Genomic DNA, 12,050 nt, shown 5'->3' with positions numbered 1-12,050 from the left:
CCAGCAGCCTTATTAATTTGGACTCCGCCCCACAGAAATTGGGCTCTCCTAGTCTTGAGCTGGTCCTGGAAGCCGCACAGCCACATTCACAGAGCCTCTGCCAGGGGACCGGGCCCTGCCAGCGCCAAGCTGGCTCCACACGAAGACATTTGCACATGCAGCGTGGCGTACTTGTAAAGCAGGACGAAGCCACCCCCAGGTAACTAAGGGCTGACTAACTCGGACAGAACAGAACTGGCTCGCGTTAACTCCCTCATGACTAAACCATCACATTCAATTCCAGGGTAATTGCAGCAAATGGACCAAGCAGGTCATTAGATCGAACTCACCGTGGACGTGGCCTGCAGACAAGTGACTGCTTTTCCTGGCATTTGCTGCCAGCACATCCCCACCAGACTGCTCAGTCACCAAGTGTCCAGCCGCTGGGTCCGTGTTGGCAGGGCACCTGCCTCGTTTCTTGTGTTTCTTCCTCCACATGTCCTCCTCGTCCTTTTCGTCAGAACCAGACGACCTCTGCAGAGCTGCGCCGTGCCTCAGGCTGGTCGACGCTCTCCCACCCGGGGCATCGCTCACGTTTAACAAGTCGCCTGCAGCTCCATGCTGATGCACGTAGTAGTCTTCCTCCGCCTCCAGGTCTCCTTCTAGGTTAACGTTGGCATTTTTTCTATGAGAACACCTGTTGAGGATGGATTTCTCGTTCTCAAATCCCCCAGGCATGGGCTGTTCCAGGTGAGGCGCTCTGCCTGGTGAATAGCTGTGCACGTTCAACCCGTTCCTGGCCAGGTTATCCTTCGCCAGTCCTCTCCTCAGGGGTGGGTCCAGGTCCAGGCTGAGGTCGTTGCAGGTGCCGTCTTCCAGCTGCATCTTCTGCGCAACGTGATTCATGTAGGACCGGAATCGGCCGCTGTGGTGCTTCTGCACGAGCCGAGCGTAAGCGTTCTTCTGCGGGACGGCGGGCTTGCTTACTCCTTCCTTGGCACCTTGGGCAGAAGCGCTTCGCACGTGCCCCTGAGGATCCATAGTGCAGCAAAGGGCCAGACTTCAGAGTTATAAACAAACACAGGGGAAAATAAGGGTCATTTTCTCGAAACAAAACGACAAATAATTGCCTACGCTATAAGAGGCAAACGTTTAGTGAATGAGAATGTGTTGGCCTTCACAGAAATCCCAGGGTGCTAAACTGCTCCGCGGGGGGGACGGGGTTTCACGCTGCAGCCAACACCTGCCCTGTACCAAACCACTGTTGGTAACCGAGTGACCACAGCCTGCAAGCCATAGCTGCCCACAGGCCTCACAAAATGGGGACTTTTGTCCCAGTGCTGACACCCCAAACATAACTGATTCCTTTAACCCTCCCTTCTTTGCCTTTCAACAGCCCAGCTAAATTAAGGGAATAACTTGACAGACTGCCAGATGTGCCAGTGCTGAGGTTATCAGAACTAAACCTTGTCACGTCCAACTTGAAGCCTTTGAAAATAACTGCATCCTCACTGAAGTACCTACAGGCTGCAGTAAAAATCAGGTATCGCTTGTTAGCTCACCTGCAGAGTGAGGCACTCTGGTGGATTATACAGAACATTTGCTCCGAAAACCAACACTGACCATTTCAGCCTGTCTTACTAGCCAAAAACTTGTTCCCACTGTGACTGACGTAAACTAAACTCCCTCACACAACTAAGTATCTTGCAAGAGCCCGTAATTCTTAGCGACACACTGGCTCCCGTTCCGTCTAGCCCCCGTTTCTGCAGGGGATGTTATGCCGTCCACCTTTGCAGCATGAGTATGGAGCTTAAGTAGATCAGGCTTTCAATCCTCTTTGAGCTGCTTTAGCTTTTAAGCTTTTGGAGTGAAACAATCTAGTAAATTGTCCTCAGCTCCTATTAAGGTAAATTATAAGCGTGGACGGGACAAATCAATGATTTCTGCTGTACCTAACACCAAAGAGGAATATAAAATATATTGATAATGTACACCAGGGCAACTGTTGTCTCCTGCAGGGCCCCATAAAAACGCCTTCTTCCCTTCAAGGCACATTTGAAGCTGAACAGCTGAATTTCACCCCAGCTGTTACGGTGAGAACTTCGAGGCCGCACTGTCACCTTTTCTATGCCAAAACTGAAAGGCACTGGGCTCGGAGCTAAACTAAAGGACACTGTCCGTGAAACCTTTCTTTCTTCACTTCCCTGAGCACAGGAGTGTTGGCAGGACAGAACGCAGAGTTCAGCAGAAGAGAAATTTATATTCCCTTCCCTGCTCCCACCACGGTGGAATTTTTCTTCGCCCTCAGCCAGCTCTCAGCTCCCTTTCGCTGCAGTTGCACGGAGGACGAGCCCCCACACAGTCTCCTGTACCCACACACTGCCTGGGCATGGGGCACCCGGCGGAGATGAAGGGTTGTGGAGCTGCCTCCTCCTCCTCCTCGGTGCCTGCTCTGACCCTTCCAGAGAAGCAAGGCGTGTTGCGACTAGATTTGCTTAAGTAATTGGGCACGGATGTGAACAGACTTCACAATACAAAGCAAAAATTAAAAATCCCTGAATCAATAGGAAAAATTCTTTGTGTGGTTTGTGCTTCTCGTTCCTAAGATTTTCCATTGGTGCTGGCCAATAGCTAAACTTTTCTAATAGACTGACCTGCTATTACAAAACCCTCGCACGGGGAGGTCTGCAGCGGGCTCCCTTTTTAACGTCACCTTCGCCAGCTGCCAGCTGAACAGAAGCAGATAACATTGACAAAAGCCTGCGAGGCTACTCTCCAAACACGGGTTGGGGCGGACAGGAGTTTGCCATCTTTATCTACAAGGAAAGAGCAAACACCTGCCTCTCGCCTCCGGCTCCATTTCTGTAAGGTTAGCCACGTAAATGGAGCATAGACAAAAAAAAAAAAAAAGGGGGGGGGGGGGGGGGTTACAGCCCCTGCACACCACACTTCGGTTATTAGCTTCCCAAGGGCAGCCACCCAGGCCACAGAGGGAGGGCAGAGGCGGGCGAGGAGCGCGCCCCCCTTGCCTTCACCCACAGGGGCAGCGGGGGGGGCTCCAGGCCGGCTGTGCGGAGGGAGACCCCCGGGGGTCGAGCCCCCCCCGCTGACCCCATCCCCACGGCTCCCCAAAACCCGGGCAGCGGGGGGGGGGGGGGGGAGGGGGCTCCTGGGGGCTCTGCGGCCAGGGCAGCCCCGCCGGGACCCCCCCTCCCCAGGGGACCGCAGGGGCCTGGCCCCGGGCCCTGCCCCGCACCCCGGAGGGAGCCACTGGGGGGGGGGGGGGGGGGGGACACCGGGACGGCGCTGCCACCGGGCTCGCAGCGCCCGACAGCCACCGGGGAAACGGCTCCGTCCCCCCCCTCCGTGCCCAGACCCCGGGCCCGGGCCATCGGTCCGAGGACGGGGGGGGCCCCGTCCCGAGCCCCCCCACCCCGTACCGGCACTCACCGGCCGCGCCGCGCCGCTCCGCGCCGTTTAAATGTCCCGACGCCCGCCCCCCTCCCCCCCCCCCCCCGGTCCCGCCGTCCTCTTCCGGGTCGGAGGCGGCCTACGGGCCGCGGCACGGCTCACAAGGCCTCGCCGAGCGAAGCGGCCGCTCCCCGCCTCGGCCGGGCCGGCAACGGGGCCTCAGGAGGGGCCGTGGCGGGGCGCGAGGGGTCCGGGCCTCGGCCTGGGTTGTGGAGGCGGCGGCGCTGTGGGCCTGGGGTGCCGTGGGGGAGGCGGAAGGGCGGTGAAAGCCCAAAAGTGCCCAGTGTCTGCTTCGTAAGAGTCATTAATCACAGAGCCATTAATCACAGAATCACTAATCACAGAATCATTAATCATAGAGTCATTAAGGCTGGAGAAGCCACCCAAGATCACCTGGTCCAACCGTCCCCCTGCCACCAAAGTCACCCACTCAACCATGTCCCTAAGAACCACGTCCAACCTTTCCTTAGACACCCCCCGCAGACAGCGAGTGACTCCACCACCTCCCTGGGCAACCCATCCCAATACCTAACCACTCTTTCTGACAGTAAATTTCTCCTCGTTTCCAACCTGAACCTCCCCTGGCGCAACTTGAGGCCATTCCCTCTAGTCCTATCGCTAGTTATCTGTGAGAAGAGGCCGACCCCCAGCTCCCCACAGCTTCCTTGTGCCCCCAGTGCCTTTCTGAGTCCCCCAGCCCCGCAGCACCACAGCGCCCAAGCAAATGGGCACCTCACGGTGCTGAGCGGCCTGATCCTCACTGGGATCAGGCAGAGCTTCGCGTCGGGGGGGACAGCACATAAAGGATGAGGCAAGGGGCTCATTCGCTCCCTGCTCTTCCTGATGCTGCAGGGCTTTGTAGCAGGGGGAGATCCAGGGTCTCCCTGACTGGGAATAGGTGATTCGGTCATACGGTTGTTACCTGAAAATCACATTGGGCTTTCTAGAGAACTGCAGTCAGCTGAAAAACTGGAGAGTGAGAAACCAGCCTCTCCAAGCAAGACTGGCACCCCCAGTGCCCGCTGTTTGAGCTGTCTGCCTGGAGCAGCTCCTCAGAGCATGCACAGGGAGGTCCAAAGGGACCTCAAGCATGTCTGCAAGCAGGGGCTGGTGTAGAAAGGCTCTGCTCAGTCTTTTCTTCAGCAGGAACCTTGGTCTGTGCAGGCCATGCTGCTCCTTCACTTGGGAAGGTGACAACACCAGGCTGGTGTCTGCATCACCTGGTATTGGTCCCCTCTAGAGGCCATGTGTGATGCACAACCCATGACTGCCAGTCCCACTCCTCCTGGACATGCACCACCCCAAGGCCGTGCTCATAGCGTGCTGAGCCCTGTGAAGCCATAGTGATAATGCCGAGACGGAGCTGCTCAAGGGGAAGCCCCAGTGGCAGCCATGCAGACACAGACTGCTCTGTTTCCTGCCATTGGGTTGGTCAAGGGAGCTGCCCAAAAGCAGAGCGCTTTTGCTGTGGGGACCACAGGCGGTGGGCAAAGATGCCTTCAGTAGGACAGTCACATCTCCCCTCATGCCGGGATGCAAAGGCAGCATCCTGCTCACATGGACCAGAGACTCAGCTCTGCCCCAGCACAGCTGGGAGGCAGCAAGCCCCCATACTGGGCACACAGCCGCAGCACGGCAAGGAAGCGAGCGTCCCTCCTCTGCGGGAGCAGAGCCACCAGTGTGCAGCAGCTGGTCCCCCCAGATGCTGGAAAGCAGACGTAGTTCCCGGCTGGAGCTGGCCCCGGGGGGAGCACAGTGATACGGGATCCCCCTTTCAGTGCTCTCCCCTTTCCTCCTGCTCTCCCGGCCACTGCCAAAGCAAAGCGATTGCCATGTGCTCTGCTAACGGCATGGCAGCAGCATGTCCCCAGCTGTGCAGGGCAGGCCCTTTGGTCTGCTTGCCCGCTTGGATGAGTGGGAGATGGGGTGAGGGGACCCAGGAGCCCCCAGCCCCGCTGCCCCCCTCGCTGTGAAGCCAGGTGGGAGCAGGCAGCTCCCCTCCATGCCGCTGAGTCACGCCGTGTCTCTGCTCCTCTTCACCCCCGTGGGGACAAAGCCAAGCCCGCAGCTTGGCCGCGCTCCCTGCTGCACCAGGTGGCACCACCAGCTGCCCCGTTCCTTCCACAGGAGATGAAGGACGGAGGGGGGGAGGAAGCAGGGGCATTCGATGTTTGTCAGCAGCGCTGCCGGCGTGGGGGCCTCCGGTTTCGCAGTGATATCATGTGTGGCAAGAGGGCCACGGCTTGGCGGCTGGACGCCTCCATCGTCCCCGCCTCCTGCCTTCAGCTGTGCCCTTGTTGCACAAGGGGCCGTGAGCTCAGTAGGGCCTGGAAATGGGTCTAGTCCATGGGGCAGAGCCTGCACTTGTGCCCATTTAGTTCTGCTCCATCACTGGCCCAGGCAGATGAGAGAGACAGCAAAGGCGTGCCACCCCCCTGGTGCCCTGAGGGCAGGCAGCACCCTTCCTTTGTGCACTTCGAACGAGGGCACATGTACACGTGGCAGCAGCCCAGGATGTCCCCAGACACAGCCCCTTGCAGGGAAGGGCTGGCTGCTTCCATCCTTTATCTGCCGTCCATGACTATCAAGCAGAGAGGAGCACTCACCTCACCACCATCCCATGACCCTCCGTGGTGCCTCACGGGCTTCCTCAAAGGGCAGATTTTTCCCCTGCGCTCTCATTCCCTGGGGTTGTGTAGCAGCAGGCCCAGCCCGGTGTCCCAGCTTGCTTTCCCACAGCGCAGCATTATCTCACCATCTTCCCCCGGGCAGTTACGGGTGGCTGCTACCAACATTCGAGGCAGGAACGTGTTGCGGCACCTCGGCCGAGGCGAGCGCGCCGCGTGGCTCATCAGCTTACGAAGGCTTTGGCTCCTCCACCACTTGTGGTTTCGGCGTAGAGCAAAGGCCCGCCCTGCGCTCATTTACCTCAGCGTTAATCAGGAGTGACTGGCCGAGGGGACGGAGCCACCCCAGGGTGACTCAAGGAGGGGAGCAATGGATGGGAGCCGAGCAGTCCCTCGGGCACCTCCGTCTGCTTCCTGCAGCCCACCCAGACAGAGAGGGGCCACGGGTTTGTGCTGGAGTGTCTGAGCACCCTTGGAAATGCCTCGACTGCAGCAGCACCCATGTTCAGTCAGACCCTCATCACTTTGCCATTGCTCAGGCCGCAGGGAGCCGCCTGGCTTCTTGGCCTGAGGACACAAGCCGGGGGGACAGAGGGGAGTGAGGCAGATTTATTGCCATAAATTAGCTAAAAAACATCTCTCTCCTTAATAGATACCCATCTGCTAGCCGTGTCACAACCAGTGTGCTCTTGCCCCACCTGTCCTTCAGCTTCTTCAGTCTTCTCCCGAGCCCTCCATACCTCTGGTTGGGAAATCCACCACCAAAGATCAGGACTGGTGGGTTCCCATCTCCTCCAGACAAAGCAGCGCCTGCAGGAATGCCGGCAGCTCCCCCGGGGCAGGGGACAGGTCTGCTTTGGCTGTGTTTGTCCAGGGAGACCCCCAACCCCAGCCAGGAGGGCCAGAGCTGAGATAGAGCTGAAGGGGACAGCAGGGAAAGAGGAGGGATGCCAGGGTTGGATGTTGAAGCAGCAGGGCTGGGGGCTCCTGGCCTTGCCTCCTGGATGCCGTCAAGTCATCCTCAGCAATCCTCCCTGCTTGCCTATGGCCAAACCCCTCCAAAACCCAGCCCTTGGTTTGCTTTCATCCCCCTCCCCAGAGTCAGAAGCAGGTTGGAGCCTCCCAGGGATGCTCAGAGCGGTTTCGGGCGATAAATCTCCTGGTCCTGGCGTGCTGGGGCGCAGGCAGAGACACGGCTCCACTCCCACCAGGCAGCAGCGGGGCACTGCGGCCGGGCACGTCCTGGTGAAGGCGAGCGGGGAACGGTGGCCCCGCTGCCGGCTGGCAGGCGGAGCGGTGAATGAGAGCGTAACTTATCAGTATTACCTCATGTGAAAGCCCTGTGCCTTTGTATCTCAAGCAAACCCTGGCCATTATGTCCGCGCGGGCTCGCATTGTTGTTCTGCCTGGCTGCAGAAAGTCGGGGCTGTGGAGCCCCGCACGTCCACAGGGCTGGGCTGGCTCCTGCCCTCAGCCCCTCCATGCGAGACACTCAGGCCCCTTGCCAAAATAAGGACAGAAAGCCCCACATTGGCTCCAGTGGGACCACAGCCCCAGGAGGACCGCCGCAACCCCGAGAGCAGCAGGGATGCAGCTCCGCACATCCCTCACGTGCCCACCTCCACCTCAGCCCGGTGTGCTCCGGGGAAAGCCCCATGGTTTCGCCCCAAAGGACCGATGCCAAGCAGGATTCCCAGCAGTTCCTTGGAAATCGGCTCGGGGTGTGCAGGGCAAAGCAGCCAGTGCTGCGGGGTTTCTTCCGAGCCAGGCGTGGGAGGTGCTGCCAAGCCACGGCCAGCCAGAACCTGGCCCCGACGTGCCCGCGGCGCTGACGGCAGAGCCCCGAGGATATGGGGGTGGTGTGGGGGGAATATCGGGGCCAGGCTGGGTGTCTGTTCCCCCTGTGGTCTGTGGGGGCCTCCCCGGTGGCTCTGCATGAGGTTCGGCTCCCTCTCGCCTCATTCCTCCTCTGTGGGGACAAGCATGGTGGTGACAACCCACTGCCGGCCTTTCCTGACCATCACCGCTTTGGGCAACAGCCCTTCCCAAAGGGATGCTCAGTGCCAAAACCAATAGGATTAGGCTGATGTTGGGGCCTTATTGCAGCTGAAATTTTCCCAGACCCCCATTTTTTTTTTTTTTGAGGGCAGTCATCTGGGAAAGGGAAGACAAAGAAGAATATGGCATTTAGGTCAGAAAATCCCAGCAACCTTCTCCTACATTAGCTGCAGAGCCGGGGCTGCTGGCAGCTGGAGGCGATGCAATTCACATCCTCCGTGGCTGACACAGGGGGAGACTCACAGCGTGTACTCACCAGCGCATCGTAATTGCCTAATTTTTTTTATTTTATTTTTTTAATGTTCAATTAAAGTCTGAGAAGTCGTGTTCCCACTCCAGCCCTGGAGCATAGCCATCCCCACGCAGCCCTGGGGAGAAGAAACACCCAGGAAGTCGGGAGGTGGCTGGAGCACCCCGGGTACCTCAACAAACCCCAAACGGCAGCACCAGCACAGGGCTTTCCCTTGTCCCCTTGCCCTCGCTGCCCTGGGGGGTTTGGGAAGGGACAGCGTGTCCCCGTCCCCTCCTGCTCCATCAGGGCAGCTCCCCATCAAATAATGCCGCTTTGGGATGAGGGGATGTTGGACACGCGTGTGTCCTGGACCAGAGCCTTCTCCTACACCCAAAGGAGAAGGGGGGAAAATGTAAAACCATTTAGTGTTTCCTGTAATACCTCATTCAGCAGAAGCATCCAAAATAAACACCCGGGATGTTCAAACAGGCCGAAAGCTGCCATCGGCGTTGCAGGCGTAGAGACCCGGGCCGGTGGCTGAAGAGGCACCCGCAGCCCATGGGGGCTCCTGCGCTTGGGGGGCTCCCGGCATCCAAACACCCCAGCCCCTGGCTGCCCCTGCCTTCGGGGCTGGTGGTTTCCCAGAAATCTGTCCACGGAGCCTGAAAAATGCCCCCTTGAAACTGCTTCTTGCTGAGCCTGCAGGCTCCAGACCGCCGGAGGGGGACTGTGAAACCTGTAGAAAACTGCCAGCTGATGAAATCTCCCGTCACATCACCTCGAACCCCCCTGTACCGCTCTCTCGGCAGCTGCCAGCCCACGTCTTGCTCCTGGGCACTGCCACTGGGTGCTGCCGGAGGGGGATTCTCCTGCTCCATCCTGGCGTGCAGGGCACAGCCCGGACACCCGTCTTCCTGACGTTCCTTGGGGCTGGCATCCACGTTTCTGCTTGATTTTAAGCCGGCTCAGGCAGGCAGAGCTCAGTCACATTTTAAATCCTCTCAGGGGTCACCCCATGGGACGTGAGCGAAACCTGGCCCCTCACTTCGGCAGAGCAGATCCTGAGGGGTTTTACAGGAGCCAGCTCCCCCCAGCATCACTCAGCCCTCCCGTGGGATCAGGCAGCAGCTCTGCAGAAACACCCGCGCTGTCACCACGCGCGGTGACACCGTGACCATCTCCCCCCGCCCCGCACCACGCTGGCACCAGTCACACTCCACGAATCCCTCTCCATCCATCCACCGGCGTCCCCCGCTTCCCACCTCAGCAGGCAGCCCGCTTCGGTGACGCTCGGTGGCTTTTCCTAATTTTCAGCCCTGCAGCAAGCAGCTCCCTGCTTTCTGCGGGTTTCCATCGCTTGCAGCCCAGGGGCAGTGCTGTGCACAGCGCGGGGCTCCTCGCACGTTGGCTGATGCTCAGGAGAGGGGCGAGTGGCTCGGACCTGAGCTTGACAGAGTGACATGGGGACACCTTACACCCAGCTGCTGCCACACGGGGACATTAGGTGACACGCAGAGCACTCACGTGGGGATTTTCACACCTTCTTCACATCTTCACACCTGACCCCCAGGGCTCCATCCCTCCCGGTCACGCTGAGCCAGAGCCCAGGGGAAGCCCCGAGCCACGGGGTGGCACAGGCACCATCCCTTCAAGGGTTAAAGGCTTTCAGGCCCCCATCCCAAAAAGCAAAAGGTTTCCCTGCTTTTAACTCCTTCCTAACTATCCCTTCTCTCCCCCCCCCGGAGTTTTTTGCTGCCGTGAAGCAGCGCCAGTGGATTCGGTCTGGTTCTGGTTAAGGGCAAGGCTTTGTGTGCGCCACGTCTCTGACTGCAGCGCGTTTCGGCAGGGCAGGCAGAGTGATTTGAATAACAACACTAATTGGATTTATAAAGAACAGCCCCCCCCCGGACCCGAGGCTGTGCGCGGTGTGACAAAGAAAACACGCTAATGAAAACCACGCCGGTGGAAGCCTGGCGGAGCGCGGCGGCAGGACCCGGCCGTGCTGTGGCACTCGTGGCCGCGCTGGGATGCTCCAGCACGGGGCTGGCAGAGCCGCAGCCGGCTGCATCCCCTCGTCCCATGGCTGCAGGGGGGCTTACAGCCAGCAGCTTGCAGCCCTTCCTCCCCATGCAGTGCCCCCAACCCCGTGCCCTGGCTCCTTCCCCGCCTTGGGCTCCCGTGGGAGAAGCCGGGGCTGCTCTCAGCATCCGGGCAGGAGCCTGGGACCTCGTGCACCCTGCCAGCCCCAGGCTGTGGGGGACCCACAGCCCGGCTCCCCTTCCCTCTGTGCTTTTCCCCGAAGCGGGGCAGTGCTGCAGAGCATCCCTCCTGCCGCCTGGGAGAGGCTGCGTGGCACCCAGCCACGGGGGGCGAGTGCCGAGCCCCGGGAAGAAAGAAGGGGGCCTCTCTGTTCCGTGCCTGCACCCGCGGTTACCTGGCACCCGGGGCCGGCTGTAACGCTAACTCCATCGCCTTTATCTGCCTGCACGCAGACGAATGCCCAAGTACAACTTTGCGCTCCAAAAAGCCCAAGTTGTCTCCACCTGGCAGGCGCAATGGAAAAACCACCGAGACCTTCTCCTTCCAGCTCCCGTTCGCGTGGAGCTGAAAAGACGATTCCCTGCAAAGTGGCCTGTGCCCAGTAGCCCGGGCTGTGGAGCAGAAAACCACAGACCCCCAAGGAGCCTTGCCCCCGCCCCCCCCCGGAGGCAGAGCAGAGCCTGGAGAGACCCAGAGAAGGGGCAGCTCCTGCAGGAGGAAGGGACTGGCCTGGAGCTGACCCTAGGGAGAGGGGAAAGAGCCCGGAGCTTTCCCCTGCTGCAGGGCAGGGATGTGGGGGCACCTCTCTGCTTGACCACGAAGAGCATCCCTGCGGTTTGGGGAGCCTGGGATGGGGCTGGGCTCTCTCAGTGCTGCCGGGAAGAAAGCAGCAAAAAGCTGCCCCCGTCCTGGTGCCAGGCACGGTGCTGGAGGCACAAATCCTGCCCTCGGCCGTGTGCCCCGAGCCCCTGCAAGCAGCCGGGGCTGAGCCCCGATGTCAGAGCCCGAAGCCTCCAGCTCGGGCAGCAGGTGGGAGAGCTGGTGGCCGCGCTGCACAGCCGGGTTTGTCCCTGCGGGTCCTGTCCCCAGCAGTGACCGTGTGACACTGACTGTGTCCTGCAGAGGAAATCACCAGCAGTTGTCACAAGCCCCGTGTCCGGGGAATATCAAGCCCCCCAAACCCACCAGGGGAGCAGAGGCTGAGGCCAGGTCCCCCCTCCAAGCCGAGGCATCCACCTGCGTGCCCACAGGCAGCGCCGCTGTCACCATGTCCCTGTGTGTCCCCAGAGCCGCTGCCGGGGAGGGCAGTGTCCCCCTCTCCTGGCAAACAGGGATCTGGGAGGTTTAATTCTGATTTAATCCTGGATGTGGAAAAAAAGTAGAAAATTAAAAAGTGTTTTTTTTTTTTCACTCATTTCTGCCTTTGGGACTTAACCCCCCTCTGGGACCCCCCTGCAGCCTGCAGCAGCCACCCCCTGCCCTTCCATGGGGGTCACCCAGGGGAGCGGCGGGAGCAGAGGGGCCGTGGGGCAGTGGGGCAAGGGGAGGGCAGGCAGCTCCCAGAGGGGCCCGGGGGTGCTGCGGGGGGCTCAGCCAAATGACCCCCGCTTTTTTGTTGTTGTTGTTCTCCAACTCCCCGAGCC

General features: G+C 60.0%; 1 protein-coding gene across 3 annotated transcripts in view; it reads right to left on the bottom strand.

Annotated features, from left to right (window-relative positions):
• The window catches only part of DIS3L2 (DIS3 like 3'-5' exoribonuclease 2), a 192,380-nt gene extending 188,866 nt beyond the window's left edge, over positions 1–3,514 (bottom strand). Inside the window, exons 1-2 of one of the 3 annotated variants that reach the window (XM_040567859.1) lie at positions 3,430–3,514; positions 330–1,039 (exon numbers count right to left, since the gene is read on the bottom strand). In XM_040567859.1, coding sequence (XP_040423793.1) covers positions 330–1,020 — 691 coding nt within the window. In that variant the 5' untranslated portion in view covers positions 1,021–1,039; positions 3,430–3,514. Of the gene's footprint in view, positions 1–329; positions 1,040–2,633; positions 2,815–3,429 lie in introns of those variants that run through there. The other 2 variants (XM_040567860.1, XM_040567861.1) reach the window with 2 other exon arrangements.
• Positions 3,515–12,050: the final 8,536 nt, after the last annotated feature.

This window comes from Cygnus olor, chromosome 9, assembly GCF_009769625.2.
Source record: "Cygnus olor isolate bCygOlo1 chromosome 9, bCygOlo1.pri.v2, whole genome shotgun sequence".
Taxonomy (NCBI): Eukaryota; Metazoa; Chordata; class Aves; order Anseriformes; family Anatidae; genus Cygnus; species Cygnus olor.
This window is presented reverse-complemented; position numbering and strand designations above follow the sequence as displayed.